The 21,327-nt window shown below is 36.5% G+C and overlaps 1 protein-coding gene across 1 annotated transcript in view; it reads right to left on the bottom strand.

The window, feature by feature from the left end:
* The window catches only part of CFAP47 (cilia and flagella associated protein 47), a 508,878-nt gene that overhangs the window by 470,041 nt on the left and 17,510 nt on the right, over positions 1 to 21,327 (bottom strand). Inside the window, exons 3-8 of the mRNA XM_030933635.1 lie at positions 18,565 to 18,680; positions 12,215 to 12,353; positions 9,266 to 9,494; positions 8,663 to 8,823; positions 3,399 to 3,526; positions 711 to 946 (exon numbers count right to left, since the gene is read on the bottom strand). Of these exons, the coding sequence (XP_030789495.1) occupies positions 711 to 946; positions 3,399 to 3,526; positions 8,663 to 8,823; positions 9,266 to 9,494; positions 12,215 to 12,353; positions 18,565 to 18,680 (1,009 nt within the window). The remainder of the gene's footprint in view (positions 1 to 710; positions 947 to 3,398; positions 3,527 to 8,662; positions 8,824 to 9,265; positions 9,495 to 12,214; positions 12,354 to 18,564; positions 18,681 to 21,327) is intronic.

The following is a 21,327-nucleotide window of genomic DNA, read 5'->3' as shown; positions in this document are numbered from 1 at the left end:
TAGCCTTAGACAACAGGTAAACAAATAAGAGTGGCTATATTCCAAAAACACTAATTACCAAAACAGGCATCAGGCCATATTTGACCTGTGGACCATCGTCTTTTAACCCATGGTTTAGAGGATATGGGAAAGAGTCATCTGTGCAGCAATTAAAAGAAAAACAGCTCCTGACAACCAGAAGCTGACCTAGGGCTCACAGGTATGCCTTGGTGTTCTCTTTTTCTGCTTTGTACCAGCAGTACAAGTTCTAGGCCTAGTACATATCACCAGTTTCAAATTTCAAAATTCTACTCAAGCTTCAATGTCTGGCTCATACATTACTCTCCTATGAAGACCTTTCTATCTGGTTAGAAGTAAACATTCTGTTATTTGAGTTTCTATATCATGTTGTTACAACTTTAAGATATTTTATATTCTCCTTAAGCCATACCTACCTGTGTATATGTCTAATATTTTAGAGGAAGTAACTGTGTTTTGCATTTCTTTAAATTCCCTAGTGCCAAATGCTTTCGCTGGCACATGACAGGCACTTAACAAATCATTATGGATTCTATATGAGTACCAACACAAAAATCTTCATAACTAGGCCGCAGAAGAGAAACAATTTATAAACACTGGTAGAACACATGTTGTTTCTAATCATCTGCATAGCATTTTAGCATACCTTAAAATGTTAGCTGCCATGTAAAAGCAAAGAAAAATTATCTTACCACCATACCCCCTTCATTAATCTCGCCCTTTTCAGGATCAATTTTAAAATTTGCAGTTTTTTCAAAGTGGTACGTCAGAGGAAGTAATTCACATTGATTTTTTATGATACACTGAATTTCTGAACGTTCACCCATGAAACAAGGTTCAAAATTAAGAACTGGTCCTGGATCAAACTGTAGTAAAACAGGAAGTCCTGTGCCTGTCAGTGCTAGTTCCATTTTCTGAAATCGTTCACCTGTAAAAGCAATAATAGCTGTTAAACATAAAGTGTTTGGGGAAGCCAGAATATATTTGCTTAGTTTATTTGTTGTCTGAAAGACCTAATGCGAATTAGGTAGCTCATTCAGTCTTTTCATGCAACACAATTATTGATTGTCTTCTCTGTGTCATGCCTTGTGGATACAGCAGTGAATAAAAGAGACAATATTCCTGCTGTTACGGACTTTACATTCTAGTGAGGTGACATTAACGATAATCAACCAAATAATGATAATCAACCAAATATGTTTACACAGCATTTCATAGAAGATAAGTATTATGGGTAAAGGTAAGACAGATTGAGACGGAGCACAAGGTCTTGGAGATTCTGTTTTATGTAGAGATGTCTGAAAAGGCCTCTCCAATAGGGAGATACTTGAGCCAAGATATAAAGGGAGTCTGGAAAAAAAGATGTGAAAATCTAGGAAAAGTTTATTCCAGGCAGACAAAACAGCAAGCACAAATACGCTAAGGCAGGAACTTGTCTGTCATGTTCAAACATCTTTAAAGAACCAATGGCTGGAGGAGAAGAGTAAAAAATGGTGAAAATTGTCAGATTTTAGATATATATATATATATTTTCTTTTTGATTATACTTTAAGTTCTAGGGTACGTGTGCACAACATGCAGGTTTGTTACATATGTGTACATGTGCCATGTTGGTGTGCTCCACCCATTAACTTGTCATTTACATTAGGTATATCTACTAATGCTATCTCTCCCCCCTGCCCCCACCCGACAACAGGCCCCGGTGTGTGATGTTCCCCTTCCTGAGGGTAGACTTAAGAAGATTTGCTGATACATTGGACACAGAATAGGGAAATGAAGAAGTGATAAAGGACTACTCTAAGTTTTTTGCCTTAGGAACAGAAATGATGGAATTGACATTTCTTGAAACGAGAGACTGAAGGAGGAGCCGGCTGTGGAAAAATCAGGAGTTCTACTTGGGACATGCTAAGTTGAGATACCTAGTAGATATTCTTATGGAAATGTCTACTAGGCCACTCTATGTTCAAGCTTATGAGTGAAGATGAAGGAGGAAAGAGTGGAATCTTGAGGAGAGAATAAAAGGTGTGTGATATTCATCTCAGATTGTGTAAGAGTGAATGAATGGGTGAATGCAATAGGAATGTCAAACAGCTTAAAGAACTCACTTGGGATTAGTGATTATAGATACAAAGTGAAACCTCTCAACAAGGTTGTGTGTCTTACTCCAACACAATCAGCTTCCCATGTGCAGACCCAATATAAGCTGAAAGTTGAATTTCATAGAATTAGAGGCTTTTCACTCAGTCACTGTGGGAGACAGATCAACAGATATAAGTGCACATGAAAAACAGGAATTAGAATAATGGACAATGGAATAGAAGCTGGGCAAAAATATAGACACCAAGTTTTTGGGAAACTAGAAAGATGATAACAGAAGAACAATTTTGCAGAGAGACAGCAGTGTAACTAGAACCAAAGAAAAAGAGTTTGTATTTTTTCACTTACGCTCTCAGTAGCCGATCTTAGACTCTAAATTACCTTTAAGGCAAACCTAGTAACTCCATCCCTGGCTATTCAAAACTGGATTAACCTGTAAACTTTGTACAAATGTGGAATTTCCATTGCTGTCTAGGATCAGCAGACATAGCTCAATATCACAAAACACAATATAAATAGTAACAGAACAATCCATTTATGCCCAAGGAATACAGTTAAATCCTGCTCAATATCACTTATACTGACATACTCGATTTGCATAAATATCCAGGATGGTGACCTAATCCCTCCTTGTATAGCTCATTTTCCTGGATTTGATTTATAACCTTCCTAATTCTCTATTTTCTCTTTGATCTGTCTTGCTAAGCTGAACGCCAAATCCCATTCCATTTTTTTCCTCACTATAACCAAGCTAATATAACCTGAGAATATAAAACATATAAGGCATCTTGACATGCGGCCTGCAAAACATGTGCAATTATCAATACCCAACAACACTGTCCTGTACCCTACTAACTAGATCTCTAGATCTTGTTTTCGACTGTTCCTATTTTTAGTTCTAAGAGAGCTGAAGGATTAATAGAGATGGAATGGGTCATTTGTCCCCATACCAATCCCTGAGAAAAAAACCTAGGCATACATAGAAAAGAAATCAGGGTGTTTTTTTCCTTATTCCTTAAACTCTAGATCATCATGTTTATCTAACATCATTTTAAAATTATAAAGTAATCTAACTTCTAACCTGGAAAATTATTATGTAAATGATTGTGAAGTTGACTTCATAACATGCCACAGATGACACTTTAAGGTCTCTTGAATATGTTTGCTTTGTTTTACTCAATAATTATATATTTTATTAGATTGTCTCTACAGATACTGATGTTCAAATTTTTGAACAATTTAAATGGCTACGCATTTGATAATTTTGTTAATTTCACACTTACTTTTGATGGTTTTATAGTCATCATCTCTCAAAAATCCATCTTTACTTCCTACGGACTCAAATCTCAAAAAGAGAGCATAGTCCTGCCTGTATGAAGGTCCAATATCCTTTTTACCATCAGCCATTAGCCTGTAAAAAAATCACAATGAGTTATTTTTAAAGCAAAGGTGATACACTTTGTCACCTTGTAAGAGGGAATATCAATCCAATCTTTAAATCTATGCAAGCAAATCAATGTTAAGGAATGAAAATACAACCATGATCCATTATCCAAATTTACTGCACAGACAGAGAGATTTGCCAAAAGAAGGCTACAGAGTATAAAGCTCAGAAAAAATGAGTTCGTGCCAACATCGTCAAGACAAGAGTAATTTAAATATACCAAGTCATCAAGGACTAGCTCAAATGCCACTTTCTCTGCAAAGAATTTTCTTTCCAGGCAAAGTTCATCTCTAACTAAGGACTCTGATTAATTCTTTACAATAGTCCATCTTACTCTTGGGCATAATAAAAAACATTTGTTACAAATTTGTCTTCCCCAGTGTACTAAGTGCATATTGCCAGCCACGCTCTTGTTGTGGACAAGTAATCTGGAGAACAAGATTTGCTAACAGTTAAATTTTGTTCGAGGAGAAAAGGAAAGGAAGACTAGGAAGAAGGGAAATAGGAGCAAAGGCAGAGATGGTTTATGTCATAGCTCTGCTCAATGGCTATTTTTACCTGCCTTACCTAGAGGTCAACTCTCTAGCAGTGCAAACTCAACTACATTTACAAAAGACTGACACATAATATTAAATATGAATACAAATAGTGTGGTCAGAACACATTTAACTAAGACTTCAAATCATACATATATACCTATAATTTTATGCTGGACTCTCAGGTTAATATGTTGCCATGAAAGAATATTTGACATTTCAAAGACTGTGTATTAAACAGAATCTTACAGATTCACCAAAGAAACTACTTGTATGAAAGTATCATTAATAAGGCAATTGTAGATTTACATATAGAACAATTACTTGATTTATTAACCTCTTTAAATTAAAGTAAGCTCAATCTTCCACAGGCAACCCTATTCCACAAAAAAGAAGTACATTAAACATTACCCTCTCACAAATAAGGAAAAATATTCTTGCAATTGAATCAGTTCACACACATTGCAACCTATCAAGGTGTCTCTGAAATTGCTATTATATATTTAAAACAGCATGTTCTTCAAATTTAATAACAAAACATAGTTCATGGAATTATGAAAAATGTACACTAAAAGTCTGTATGAATTTCAGCAAGCAAGTTTGACTGATCCCTGGAAGGTACTATAGGTTTAATACTTAGGATAGTCAGCAATAATTCTGCCCTACCAGAAGCATTGCATCCTCTTTGGAGGGGCCTACAACATGCTGCATGCACCTGACTATTCGTGGGGATAACAAGGTCTTGACTGCACAAACAATTTGGGACCACACTCCAAAATAACTCAAAACTTGCACTTCCACCACCCCATTTCCACAAGGTCTAGGGAGATTTTTAACTTTACATGAAGTATTTAGAACCATATTTAGAATTATTAGAAATATTACTAACCATGTTAGAAACATCTAGAACTATGACAAGAAAAATCTGATTTGTGCCTTCTGGCAAGTTTTACTATTATAGTATTAAACTGAATCTGATTAAAGTGTGGTTAATATACTTTCCATTAATACTTAACATTACAAATGCCCACAAGAGAAAGCAGGAAAGATCTAAAATTGACACTCTAACATCACAATTAAAAGAACTAGAGAGGCAAGAGCAGACACATTCAAAAGCTAGCATAAGGCAAGAAATAACTAAGATCAGAGCAGAACTGAAGGAGATAGAGACACAAAAAACCCTCCAAAAAATCAATGAATCCAGGAGTTGGTTTTTGGAAAAGATCAACAAAATTGACAGACCGCTAGCAAGACTAATAAAGAAGAAAAGAGAGAGGAATCAAATAGATGCAATAAAAAATGATAAAGGGGATATCACCACCGACCCCACAGAAATACAAACTACCATCAGAGAATACTATAAACACCTCTACACAAATCAACTAGAAAATCTAGAAGAAATGGATAATTTCCTGGACACTTACACTCTCCCAAGACTAAACCAGGAAGAAGTTGAATCCCTGAATAGACCAATAGCAGGCTCTGAAATTGAGGCAACAATTAATAGCCTACCCACCAAAAAAAGTCCAGGACCAGATGGATTCACAGCTGAATTCTACCAGAGGTACAAGGAGGAGCTGGTACCATTCCTTCTGAAACTATTCCAATCAATAGAAAAAGAGGGAATCCTCCCTAACTCATTTTATGAGGCCAACATCATCCTGATACCAAAGCCTGGCAGACACACAACAAAAAAAGAGAATTTTAGACCAATATCCCTGATGAACATCGATGCAAAAATCCTCAATAAAATACTGGCAGGCCGGGCGCGGTGGCTCAAGCCTGTAATCCCAGCACTTTGGGAGGCCGAGACGGGCGGATCACGAGGTCAGGAGATCGAGACCATCCTGGCTAATACGGCGAAACCCCGTCTCTACTAAAAAAATACAAAAAACTAGCCGGGCGACGAGGCGGGCGCCTGTAGTCCCAGCTACTCGGGAGGCTGAGGCAGGAGAATGGCGTGAACCCGGGAGGCGGAGCTTGCAGTGAGCTGAGAGCTGGCCACTGCACTCCAGCCTGGGCGGCAGAGCAAGACTCCGTCTCAAAAAAAAAAAAAAAAAAAAAAAAAAAAAAAAAAAAAAAAAAAAAAAAAAATACTGGCAAACCGGATTCAGCAGCACATTCAAAAGCTTATCCACCCTGATCAAGTGGGCTTCATCCCTGGGATGCAAGGCTGGTTCAACATTCGCAAATCAATAAACATAATCCAGCATATAAACAGAACCAAAGTCAAGAACCACATGATTATCTCAATAGATGCAGAAAAGGCTTTTGACAAAATTCAACAGCCCTTCATGCTAAAAACGCTCAATAAATTCGGTATTGATGGAACGTACCTCAAAATAATAAGAGCTATTTATGACAAGCCCACAGCTAATATCATACTGAATGGGCAAAAACTGGAAAAATTCCCTTTGAAAACTGGCACAAGACAGGGATGCCCTCTCTCACCACTCCTATTCAACATAGTGTTGGAAGTTCTGGCTAGGGCAATCAGGCAAGAGAAAGAAATCAAGGGTATTCAGTTAGGAAAAGAAGAAGTCAAATTGTCCCTGTTTGCAGATGACATGATTGTATATTTAGAAAACCCCATCGTCTCAGCCCAAAAGCTCCTTAAGCTGATAAGCAACTTCAGCAAAGTCTCAGGATACAAAATTAATGTGCAAAAATCACAAGCATTCTTATACACCAGTAACAGACAAGCAGAGAGCCAAATCAGGAATGAACTTCCATTCACAATTGCTTCAAAGAGAATAAAATACCTAGGAATCCAACTTACAAGGGATGTAAAGGACCTCTTCAAGGAGAACTACAAACCACTGCTCAGTGAAATCAAAGAGGACACAAACAAATGGAAGAACATACCATGCTCATGGATAGGAAGAATCAATATTGTGAAAATGGCCATACTGCCCAAGGTTATTTATAGATTCAATGCCATCCCCATCAAGCTACCAATGAGTTTCTTCACAGAATTGGAAAAAACGGCTTTAAAGTTCATATGGAACCAAAAAAGAGCCCACATTGCCAAGACAATCCTAAGTCAAAAGGACAAAGCTGGAGGTGTCATGCTACCTGACTTCAAACTATACTACAAGGCTACAGTAACCAAAACAGCATGGTACTGGTATCAAAACAGAGCTATAGACCAATGGAACAGAACAGAGTCCTCAGAAATAATACCACACATCTACAGCCATCTGATCTTTGACAAACCTGAGAGAAACAAGAAATGGGGAAAGGATTCCCTATTTAATAAATGGTGCTGGGAAAATTGGCTAGCCATAAGTAGAAAGCTGAAACTGGATCCTTTCCTTACTCCTTATACGAAGATTAATTCAAGATGGATTAGAGACTTAAATGTTAGACCTAATACCATAAAAACCCTAGAAGAAAATCTAGGTAGTACCATTCAGGACATAGGCATGGGCAAGGACTTCATGTCTAAAACACCAAAAGCAACAGCAGCAAAAGCCAAAATTGACAAATGGGATCTAATTAAACTAAAGAGCTTCTGCACAGCAAAAGAAACTACCATCAGAGTGAACAGGCCACCTACAGAATGGGAGAAAATTTTTGCAATCTACTCATCCGACAAAGGGCTAATATCCAGAATCTACAAAGAACTCAAACAAATATACAAGAAAAAAACAAACAACCCCATCAAAAAGTGGGCAAAGGATATGAACAGACATTTCTCAAAAGAAGACATTCATACAGCCAACAGACACATGAAAAAATGCTCATCATCACTCGCCATCAAAGAAATGCAAATCAAAACCACAATGAGATACCATCTCACACCAGTTAGAATGGCAATCATTAAGAAGTCAGGAAACAACAGGTGTTGGAGAGGATGGGGAGAAATAGGAACACTTTTACACTGTTGGTGGGATTGTAAACTAGTTCAACCATTATGGAAAACAGTATGGCAATTCCTCAAGGATCTAGAACTAGATGTACCATATGACCCAGCCATCCCACTACTGGGTATATACCCAAAGGATTATAAATTATTCTACTACAAAGACACATGCACACGTATGTTTATTGCGGCACTATTCACAATAGCAAAGACTTGGAATCAACCCAAATGTCCATCTGTGACAGACTGGATTAAGAAAATGTGGCACATATACACCATGGAATACTATGCAGCCATAAAAAAGGATGAGTTTGCGTCCTTTGTAGGGACATGGATGCAGCTGGAAACCATCATTCTTAGCAAACTATCACAAGAACAGAAAACCAAACACCGCATGTTCTCACTCATAGGTGGGAACTGAACAATGAGATCACTTGGACTCGGGAAGGGGAACATCACACACTGGGGCCTATCATGGGGAGGGGGGAGGGGGGAGGGATTGCACTGGGGAGTTATACATGATATAAATGATGAATTGATGGGTGCTGACGAGTTGATGGGTGCAGCACACCAACATGGCACAAATATACGTATGTAACAAACCTGCACGTTATGCACATGTACCCTAGAACTTAAAGTATAATAAAAATAAATAAATAAAATAAAATAAAAAACATTACAATGAAATTAATTTTTGCTTACTTTGGGGTGAAACAAAATGTAATTACAGTCTTTTGATAAGGTTGTAAAGTCCCTTCATTAGGAAGACAGGAGATAATGGTAGTAGTATCTATGTTCTTTATTTTTCTTATGTAGGTGAGATTATTTAAAGCAATATCTGTTCTTTGTCGAGTATCTGTACCCTGTAATGTAAACTCAGATATAAAAGAGTATTAACGCAAAACACAAAAAGAAGTTTTTGAGGAGGTTACAAAATAATTAGTGAATTTCCAGAATCTAGGAAATAACAAATATCTATCTTTAAAGTAACATTTACACATAAATTTGACCAAGGCACATCATAAAATTTGAAAAAAGATTAAAAAATTGATGAGAACAGAAATACTTTCAATTAGCCACTGATCTATAAGAAGCATTTGCCTGGTTTACTTCAGATATACATTAGTATAAATGTTAGCTTAATTTCTGAATTTTTTGAGGTTGTCATTGGATACACATGAAATCAAATCTATCTTCCCATGTTAAAAGATATTTTGAATAATTAAAAAGCTTGTTGGTTATTAGATTTAACACAATCTCTTTTAAATCATAATACCTGATATCCCCATCGCACCATTTACTTACCATTTCTTCTCCCATGGCATCATCTTGTATTATGGCCACCCAATTTATGGGCTCTGGGCTATTATTGTGTATACGTGCATGTTGAATTTTTGATGATCCGAAGAAAACAGGACCAAAATGTATGTATTCCAGCCTTCTGTCTCTACTCATGTTTAATAATTCAATAATCTGCTCAACCACATGAGCTTTGATACTCAAGAGAATCTCAGGTTGACCTTGCAAAATCACTCTACAGGATAATAAAATATGCACATACATACATACTTTAATTAGAATTCTATACACTTTATTTTTCTCCTACACATTTCAATAAACAGAAACTTTATAGAATCACATTATAATTAAAACTCAGTAGCCTAAGAGTAGTTCCTTTCATGTACATACCAGAGGTTATCAGGTTCTTCTGTATATCTGAATCTACAAAATGGAATGGCATATGTGCAGCCTAATCCACTGTCTTCAGGAAACAATAAAGTTGTAAAACAATCTCATGAATTGACCTCCGAAAAACCTCAATGGCATATTCATATTGCCCATTATTTAAATGATTTGTATGGTTACCTCCAGCTCTCAAATTCTGAAACTTTTTTCTAATTCTTCTCATCTCCCAAGTCCAACAGCTAATCTTATCCCCATCCTTACACCTCAATTCCTTACAATCTAACGTATCTCAGTAAAACCCACTGCTGGCTAGGTGTGATCTCACACCTGTAATCCTAGCACTGTGCGCAGTCAAGGAGGGAGGATTGCTTGAGTCCAGGAGCTCGAGACAAGCCTAGGCAACACAGTGAGACCCTATCTCTACATCAACAACAACAACAACAAATTTAAATAGCCAGGCATGGTGGCACACACCTTTAGGTCCAGCTACTCTGGAGGCTGAGGTAGGGGAATTGCTGGAGCCTGGGAGGTCGCTGCTGCAGTGAGCCGTGATTACACCACTGCATTCTAATCAGGGTGACAGAAAGAGATCCCATCTCAAAACCAAAACAAAACAAAAATCCCACTTCTTTGCTGAAATAAATATTTCCCCATTAAACTTCACTTCTCAGATGAATTTCAATTCTCTTTGGGAATTGCTCTTTCATTTTTATCCCTCTCTGGCATAAATGCAATCTTTCACTTTAGGCCCATCAGATACCACAGATAACTGACTACTCCACAACTATCACCTATGCCCTTATCTTATGCTATATCCTATAACGTTGGGCATTGAATTGCTCCTCCCTTAGCTTCCTTGATACCATAATTTCAAGGTTTTCTTTTAACTCACTCAGGCCCCACCTTCTCACACTTCTAAGACTGGGACCTTTTTTAAACTTGATGAATAGTTAACATGAATAGTAGTGTTTTTTTTCTCTTACTCTTTCTCACTCTACTCTCCTTCTCAAATTTATTCTCAACACTTCTGTTTCTTCTACCACTTATACACTGATGATCTTCAACCCTATAGAGGCTGAGTATTCCTAATATGAAATCCATAATGCTCCAAAATCCCAAACTTTTTGAATGCTGATATAAAACTCAAAGGAAATCCTTATTGGAGCATGTCGGATTTCAGAATTTTAGATTAGGGATACTAAACTAGTAAGTATAATGCAAATATTCCAAAATCCAAACAAAATTGAAATCTAAAACACTTCTGATCTCAAGTATTTTCAGTAAGGAACACTCAATTTGTACATCTAAATCAAATTTCTTTCTGGGACTCAAGATAATGTAATAAGCCCCAGCCAGCTCCACCAGGAATCCGAGAAGTAAAACCATTCCAACATATCAAAACCGAATTTAAGATCTTCTCCCATAACCCTGTTCCATCTTTTATCTTCCTTTGCTACAATCAGTCACCAAATCCAGTCAAATCTACCTCCATAGCCTATCTCCAATTTGCACACTTCTGTCAGTCTTCTCAGTTGACCTTACCTCAGACCTTTGTCATTGTCCTCTTGCTTTACTGTAATTTCTAGTCAAGCTTCTCACTCCACATTTGTACTCCCTGGTCTGTTTTGCACACTGCCACTAGCATGGCCTTTCTAAAATACAAACTAATCATGACACTCTCATCTTAAAACCCCCCTAAGACTTCATAGCCTTCACAATAAAACCCAAGCTCCTATAAGGGCTCACACCTCTTTATCACATATTTATGACTGTGATCTTCAGTAAAAAGTGTATTTTACATTCCAATGCCCGAACACACACACACACACACACACACACACACACACACACACACACACTCCACAGATGCATTCTGATATTTTTAAGTCGTTTGTTAAAAATACTGGTGATGGCCCATTATATTGATTGCACATTCTACCAATGAATTAAGACATACCGCACAAAAACGCTGGACTACAAAGCCCTTCAAACTCAACCATTCCATTCAGTTTTTCTGGTCTTGTCTCCTGCCACTCCCCACCTCCATCTTTTTAATTCTACATTGCCAAAGATCCCTTGGTGTGCAATACTGCCTTTTTGCCTCTAGGATTTCCAGTATGTTACTTGCTCTGCCTGAAATCCCTCCTCTATGCTACTCCCATCACTAACTCCCACCACCCCTACACACACACACACACACACACACACACACACACACACACACACACACACACCCCAAATCACATCATTGCTCTTTGCCTGGCTAATTACTACTCACCAATAAGTATTTGATTCAACTATCACCTTGTTAGTGGAGCCCTTCCTTGGTCCACTCTCTCACCTCAATGAAATTCAAAATAGAAGATCCTGTTATGTGTACCCATATGCCATCCTCTAGTTCTTCCCATTTCTTAAAAGCCTACTGCTTGGCAAATAGTAGAGACTCAATGAACAATGCTGAATGAAAGAACAAAGGAGCTAACATACAATCAAAGTCACATCTGAAGGGTTAAACGGGAAAGCATTGAGATTTGTATTAGAATTTTTAGAACCACAGTATATACTCACATTGCCTCTTCATCTACAATTCTTGGGTAGTCTGCACAGAAATCTACTTTAATAACCACTGATGACTTAGCATCCACAATACCACTAGTTGGAAAAATGAGGATGGGTAATTGGCCGCAGTATTCTGTCTTAAATATGCCTGTAGGGAATAAGAGCAGTTGGTTTACATCTGGACCCTTACAGTGTTGCATGCACACTCTCCGTAGGGGACCAACATACTTCACAGAGTAGATCAAGCTTGCCTAACCCCTGGCCCATGCGCCACATGCAGCCCAGGACGGCTTTGAATGCAGCTCAACACAAATTCGTAAACTTTCTTACAACATTATGAGATTTTTTTGAGATATTTTAAGCTCATCAACTATTGTTAGTGTTAGTGTATTTGATGTGTGGCCCAAAACAACTCTTCTTCGTCCAGTGTAGCTCAGGAAAGCCATAAGATTGAATATCCCTGGAGCAGATGGTCTATAGTGTACCAAGAATTAAAGCTTTAATTGTAAGTCCAATCTCTGAGGTCACCCAACAAATATGATCCTGTTGTTAGAACTCAATTCTCACCAATAGTTAAAATTATCTGCTTACTACGTTCAGACATTTATGTTAAGAGCTCTGCATAGGTTATTTAATTTCCATAAATAATCTATGATATAATATTTTCAATCATTACCTCCATTTTACAAGAAACAAAACAGAAGCTTTGAAATGATGAATGACTTGTTCAAAGTCACACAATCACTGTGGTAGATTAGCTTGTTGACCACAATTCTTCACTTTTTTCCACATTTGTATCTTTGCCCTATTGTTCCAGAGTTTCTCACTGCAGGTCTGTGGATCAGCTGGGTGACTCTGCTCCACATTTACTCATTCTAGGGCATGGGCCAAAAGGACAGCAATTACTCAGGAGAAACACTTCCCACTTCCCATGGTAGAAGTGCATCTAGGTTGGAACTGGCATGCTGTCAATTACACCCACATGTTATTAGCCAAAGTAAATTACATGATCAAGCCCCTTGACTTTGGGAAGTGTTTCTCCTCAGTAACTGCTGTCCTTTTGGTGCATGCCCTAGAATGAGCAAATGTGGAGCAGAGCCACCCAGCTGACCCACAGACCTGCAGTGAGAAATAGAACGGGCCCAGTTGCCTCAGCTTGAAGCAGAGCACCCAGATGAGCCCAGCCTAGATCAGTCAAGTTCCAATCAATCTGCATACCCATGACCACATGATCAATTACAAAATAACTGCTGTTTGAATATATTTTAGGGTGGTTTGTTATATAGCAATAACTACTACAGTTAGTAACTAACTAATGAAGATGAGATTTTCACTTGGATATTTCTGACCACAGGCTAATACTTATAGTTATTATCATTCCCTAGGAGATGAATTTATCCAGTGCACACAGGATAACAGCAAAGGGGATTGGTTTCTAAAATCAAATGGCATATGAGAAGGAAGGTACAAAGATTCTTATTCTGAAAGCAGAAATGGTTCATAATTTATGGTAATGTTTTGTGCCTACATTAGAGCATGCAGTCCTTGAAATCAGATACAATCACTTTTTCATGTCTGTGGTTGCAGTGCCCCACACACTGCTTAGCACTAAGCAGTACTTAAAGTATGGCCAACAAATAGAAGCAGCCAATCACTAGTCCCTTTATTATCATTATAACACAAATGAGCATGGTGCCAAAATAAACAGCTTTGCAAATTCTGAATTCACCAGTTTTAAATCACATCTGATGATATTTTCCAAATGTATTCATTTAATTTAGGAAAACAAAATGTTAGCACAAAAAAAGTAATGAAAATATTAAAAAGACAATATTTGAAAATGCAAAGTAACTAACAAAATTGATCAATTCAATCATTTCATAGATGTGCTAATAACATAATATTTGAAGTTACTTTTCTATCATAAAATAAATCAAAAATATATAAAATTATATCCATTTCAAATAAATAGGTATTATTGACTCCATTCTGTAAGAAAAGAAAAGGTATATAAATTTAGTTAAGGCTGAGTCAGTGAAAAAGTTTCCCATATTGTAACCACTTAGACATAATTTGACAAAAGAGTTTAAGTGAATATTTCAAAAACTTATTCAGAAGCAACACAAAATACGAAAGAATATTGTTTAATTTTCTAAATATGTTTAAATTGCAGGTATGTCAACATTACTATGTCTTATTTAACTTTAATATAAAAACCATTTGCTTGGCTTTTTAAATTGGTAACAACAGAAGCAAGAGCATCATCCTAAGAGAAGAGAGTTACTGAAAAAAAGAATGTTGGCCAGGTGCAGTGGCTCATGATTGCAATCCCAGCACTTTGGAAAACTGAGGTGGGTGGATCACTTGAGGTCAGGAGTTTGAGACCAGCCAGGTCAACATAGTGAAACCCCATCTCTACTGGAAATACAACAATTAGCCGGGCGTGGTGGCGCACACCTGTAATCCCAGCTACTGGGGAGGCTGAGGCAGCAGAATCGCTTGAACCTGGGAGTGAGAGGTTGCAGTGAGCCAAGATCATGCCACTGCACTCCAGCCTGGGTGACACAGTGAGACTCTGTCAAAAAAAAAAAGAAAAAGGAAAAAGAAAAGAGAATGTTACAAATGGAATATTTGTGATCAAATTTTCATTTCTTCTCAGATATGGCACTAGCTAATGTGTGGGAAATAAATTAAAAAGGAAGTAACATCAGGAAAATAATTTAGGTTAATGTAGTTATTTGGCAAGGGAAGATAATGGCTTTTTGTAAAAAAGTGGCATTGGGCAGAGAAAAGTAGGATTACTGGCTTAATTATGAAGTGAACAGATAAGATTTACTAATTGACTAGGGACGTAGGAAGTGAAAAAGAGAGAGGTGTTGAAAATTTTGCCAAGTTTCTAAACTGTCCAAATACATAGTGGTAACATTCATTGAAAAAGAAAAAAGAAGTATTGGGGGAAGCTGTTAAGTTTGAGAAAACTGAAGGATACCCACAGGATTGTATACATCTGGGAGTAGTCAGTGAAATAAAAGGAAAGGAAGTGATGGTCTAAGGAGAGTACCTTGACTGAAGAAACATAAGAGTCTATGGCAAACCTTAGGAAACATTCACATTTAATATACGACAAAAAGGAACACCAGTCTAGGAAAGAGAATTGAAGAGGGGAGAGGTGATAGAAAAATCATAACTATAACATAAATAGCTAATATTTCCTGAAAAGTTATATATGCCAGAGGGTGTGCTAAGCATTTTATTAATCATCACCACCATTAGAGGAGGAAGGTACTATCTTAATCTCTAATATGTAAGTCAGACAATGGATGTTTCGGAAGCGCAAATTCCTTACCCAACGCCTCCCAGATAGTAAGTGATGCAACTAAGATTTGGGCCCTGTTCAACCTCACTTCAGGACCTGAGTTATTAATTAGTATTCTATATAAGAGAGTAAGTTGTCACAAAAGCCAAAGGGCTTTGAATTGCATTTGTTTTGTTTTCCCAAGAAAGTGGCAGTGACCAACTATGTCAACTTTTGCCAATAAGCCACGTAAAACAGACCTATAGACTTGCCCACTGATAAGACTTAGTGGGAGCATATAAAACATAAGGGTGCCCACAGCTATAGCTGAGATGAGGGGCCCCTCACACAAATCTGTGTGATTTTTGAATCTGGATTGTTCTATCTTCTCTGGAGAAGCAAATTAGACACTGAGTGGTGCAGTATACATGGTTACGTTGTCTATACTCCTTGAAAAATATTTTAGGAACTGTTAAGCAGATTTTTGTCTCAAAGTATCTGTAAGATCAAGCTAGGGTAACCAGAGTCTGTAGTTCTATAGAATGCTATTAAAAATCAATTGTCATGTAACCAAGGCTATTGCTATTTCCTATGATTTTTAAAAATTCCCTTGGTTCTAAACACACCAAATATGTATGAGGCTCCACATGTTTCCAAATGACTAATTTTTAGAGACTCTTCAGAATGCTCATATGGATTTAACAGATTCCTTCTGGGTTTAATCATCTTTCATTAAAAGCTTCATGGTTCTTTAGTGAAACTCCGAGAAATCACTAAACCAAATAAATTATGAATATGTTAAAATATATAATCCTATAAATTAGGGTTATGTTATGCATGAAGACTATATGGAGATCCCATGGCATCAGTTTCCAAAAAAAGAATTGAAGACAAGAATTATGCACTGAGAATAAGTAGGGGGTGCTTTTGTGAGTTACTACAGAAGATCCCCAGGACCACTTCTGGGTTTGGTACAATTTGACAAATTTCCTGGCTTACAGATGATTCCAGGATATTTTAGACAATGAAGTAGAGAAATAATGCTGCTAATTAGGGGAAAAGGCAGAGTGGGCATTAAGAGCAAATGAAAGGTCATATACTTTGGACAAAGTAGACCAAATAAACCTAAAGGATGATAAGTTCTGAGGTAGATGTTCAAACTCAGAAATGATCTGTAAGGCTCTCACTTAGGAATTTGAGAGACTGTTCTATGTTATAATACTGTAGTAGAAAAAGTCTACTCAACATTCTCCATAATGTACTTATTTCACATTGGATACCCGTATCAAAACATCTCATGTACTCCATAAATATATACACCTACCATGTATCCACAAACATTTTAAAAAATAACAAATAAATAAGCATGCTCACATTAAGGAGGAAATAATTTCAATTCAAGGCATGCCAAATTAATAATTTCTTTTTCTAATCTTCAGTGAGAAAAGCTGAGGAACAATAGTGGCATTATCAAACCATAAAATCATAAAAGTAAATATGGAATGTATTAACCTACAAAGTACTAACATTAGAGACACCATAAAGAATGGAACATGTCTTCAGAAAGAAAAGATAAGCACTACTTTGTACAGTCAGGGGTAAACTTAGGAACCATTTTTATAAAGGATGAGGAAACAAAAGTTATTCAAAAACATATGGCTAGATCCATGGATGTTTACTCCATAAGAGGCTATGAAAATAAATCATCAAGGAGTTTTACATACATAAACTTTGTGGATCTATAAAAACAAAGGTTATAACTGCAGTGATACTACCAGAGAGAGAAAACAAAGATGCACAAATGTTAAATCTGCCAAGTGTTGAATTTTAAATATCCTATTAGGTATACACACAAATTTGTAAGCATTTGAACTTTGACTCTAAACCTACAAAAAATTCAGCATATAAAATGCTTTTTAAAAATGTTAAAATCAACTTTGATGGCTAAATCTATTTTCAAAACGTTTTTCTTCATAAACATACATTGCTATTATCATGAACATGTATATATTTTGCTTGTAGATAATAAGGACTTTATGACACTTTATAGGCACTAGCTACTCTGAATGTAATGTACACTATCAATTTTGATAATAGTAGAAAAAATAATCTGATTTGACTCCAAGCATGTGGGATAAAGTCAACACTAAGAAAATGTAATTCATTGATAACAATTTGTTTCAGTTTGTAAAGTAATAGCCATTAACATTTCATAGTACTCAATTATAATAAACCCAACCAAGTTATTACAAATACGATATACACATAAAATACTAACAAAATCCTAATAGTCATTGTGCATTATTTTTCCTAAAACATTATGTATTCCAGTACACAGCTTAATTGTACTTATTCTAATTTATTGAGTAAAATTATATTAAATATTCAATGAAAAGTAAAACCATATTTCTTTTTTTCTTATAGAGAGCTTTCATATGAAATAAAACTGTACGATTTGGTGAGATTTTAGAACAAAAAGGGAATATATTATTGCTATCAAAACATTGAAGGTAATTGAACAGACAACAGTTAAAAGAAATTCTGGAAAGCAAAATAATACAAATAAAAATACCGTAATTAAATATCAGTGCTCTAAAATATAACCAGAGAGTCTAAAGGATCATATTGCCCATATCACTTGCCATAAGAGACTTCCTCCTTAACACTAGAGTCAGGCTACAAACGAGCCTAATATTCTATAATCCCACAGGCATCAGACATGCACTCATTTAAAAACCAAAGCATGGAAAGTGAGATGAGTAACATCCAATGTGGAACAGTTATGAGTTTTATTCCTTTGTATCCTAAGAAGAAATCAGTAAACTGACAGACTGACTTGGTCTTCATAATTCCCAATGCTCAATCAGGTGGCCCCAGAGAACACTCTCAGTTAGTGGAAAAGAGGCTTGGATTTAAGACCTACTTTATATATTCAACAAACAGTCTCAGATAGAAATGCCCTCCCTGTCTGGAGCTAGTCCCCATTTTAGATTGGGAGAAATGGCAATCTTGCAACCCCACATGCCATTGAATCAGGAGACTGAAGAGATAAGGAAGCATTTACCTGGAGCTTTGCCACGGTTTTTGATAGTAACCTCTTTAGAATACACTTTACTATTGGCAACCAATGTGCCAAAATTAACTACTGATTCAATTTCCAATTTACAGGATGGAATCAACCTAGGGAGGAGAAAAGAAGGCCACATAATTAATTTAACAATCATAACAGCCTGATCGTTAAATATGTAGGGGAATATAGATGAACACTTATGTCCTTAAAAGACATTTCAGTTTATTTACAAGTCTACTGGTGGCATATTTTTCAATAAAAGGAATTATGAAATAAAGAAATGAAAACAAGGTAATGGGTTACATTTTTAAAAAAGAAATGAGACTTTATGCATCTAAGTGCATGGTATGCCATCCCAAATAAATAGTTTGAATGTTTGCAAATCTTATGAAATAAAAGAATGCAGTGATGCTGCAACACATCATCTAGGGTCTAAAACAAGATGTAAGTACAAAATGATACAATTTGGGAGGCCGAGACGGGCGGATCACGAGGTCAGGAGATCGAGACCATCCTGGCTAACATGGTGAAACCCCGTCTCTACTAAAAAAACACAAAAGCTAGCCGGGCGAGGTGGCTGGCGCCTGTAGTCCCAGCTACTCGGGAGGCTGAGGCAGGAGAATGGCGTAAACCCGGGAGGCGGAGCTTGCAGTGAGCTGAGATCCGGCCACTGCACTCCAGCCTGGGCGACAGAGCGAGACTCCGTCTCAAAAAAAAAAAAAAAAAAAAAAAAAAAAAAAAAAAAAAAAAAAAAAAAAAAAAATGATACAATTTATTTTTCATATGTATTTCTAAAACATTCACTGTAGCATATTGGTAGCATGGGTTCATACAAGTTTTTAAAAATCCATTATCACCTTATATACAAACCTCATAAAGTTACATACATTTTCTATTTGGCTAGACATTCATAGTTTAAAAGTACCCCCAAGTTTATTATCCTGTTTTGGATGTAGAAAAAGGTCTTAAGAATAATTTCTTAGGAATCTTCACACTTCACACACACACGGGGGGGGCAGGGGAGAGAGAAAAAGAGAGATGGAGTCTATTTCAGTGTTAAGATTTTGGTAATATATAATGATTTCTCTGTGTCTCCATTTTACTATCTCATTAAGTATATTTGCTGATACAAATAGGACAAAGAGGTCTATACAGATTTTGTTTTCTCAGTCCATTTTTCACAATTCCTCTCCCATTTCTTTATACAAAAGGAGAAATAGATGTCGTCTTTTTTTAATTTAATGCTGATGCATTGCTTTGGAGTGGAAACATCTCTGGGACACCAAACTAAGGGACAATCGAAAATATTGGTGTTGATATTGACAAAGTGAGTGACTGAAATGATTAGGTAACAAATCTATTTACATAAACATGTTTATCCAGTTTTCTTTCATCAACATTAAAAGAGGGGAATACAACTGACTTAGCTGACACATTGTTAAAAATAATACTTGATAAACAACTGCTGTAATTTTACCCTATAACTTTACAGAGTTGAAAAAATTGAGAGACATTACTACAATAAAACCCTTTTATTCCAATCTACTCATTATGGAGAAAACTTCTCTCAGCATCCATGTCAAAAAATGTTAAATGGGGGTAAAATGCACGTGGGATTCACATAAGCAATAAGTAACCATCACCCATAAACATGCTAACTAAATAAAAGTTTAAAATGCTCCATTCACCTGATTATAAATATTTCCAGTAATACTTTGCTTTTCTATTAAAAAAAACTCGTCAAACTTAGTTTGATACATGGAGTTTAAATCAATTTGTATTAATAATAACATTTATAAGAATTGTTAAAAAATGCATGGATTTATGACGATAGCAAGTATATTTAAACACATATCTGTTTATCTGTTTATGCAATACACACACATATGTTCATATGTACATATACATATATAGACATAAACTATAGACAAATTGCCTACGCACTTTATTCCTGGTGATCATGAAAAAAAAACTTCTAAGCATAAAAATGTAATACATTAGGATGTGATGCTGTGGTGACAAATGGAACGGAGCTACAAATTCAAGAGGAAAAGAGAAGAGGTAAATTTTTCACCTGTTAACATATTATTGATATTTTCATTCTACTGGATACATTTTTAAAAGGCATATAAGTATCTTATTTTTTTTTTTTTTTTTTTTGAGTTTCAGACCAGCAAGTTTTTATTAATGGTTTCAAAAGGGGAGGTGGTGTAAGAACAGAGACTAGTTACAAAAATCACATGCTTCCAAGAGCAAAAAGCAGAACCACTGATAAGGGTCTAACAAAGATCACATGCTTCTGAGGGAACAGGGAAAAGGGCAAAAGCAGAACCACTGATAAGGGTCCAACAAAGATCACAGGGCAAAGGGCAAAAGCAGAACCACTGATAAGGGTCTATGTTCAGCGGCATGTGTATTGTCTTGGAAAACATCTTAAACAACAGAAAACAGGGTTCGAGAGCAGAGAACTAGTCTGACCACAAATATACCAGGGCTGAGTTTTCCCAACCCTACTAGCCTGAGGGTTCTGCAGGAGAGCAGGGCTTATCTCACTCCTTATCTCAACTGCGCAAGACAGACCTTCCCACAGTGGCCGTTCATAGACCTCCCCGCAGGGGCACATTCTTTTCCCGGGGTATCAATATTAATATTCCTTGCTAGGAAAAGAATTTAGCGATATGTTTCCTACTTGCACGTACATTTATAGACCCTCTGCAAGAAAAAAATATGGCTCTTTTTGCCCGACCCCACAGGCAG

The sequence above is a fragment of the Rhinopithecus roxellana genome, chromosome 7, assembly GCF_007565055.1.
Source record: "Rhinopithecus roxellana isolate Shanxi Qingling chromosome 7, ASM756505v1, whole genome shotgun sequence".
Taxonomy (NCBI): Eukaryota; Metazoa; Chordata; class Mammalia; order Primates; family Cercopithecidae; genus Rhinopithecus; species Rhinopithecus roxellana.
Note: the sequence above shows the minus strand (reverse complement) of the source record. Positions and strands in the feature narration are given on the sequence as shown.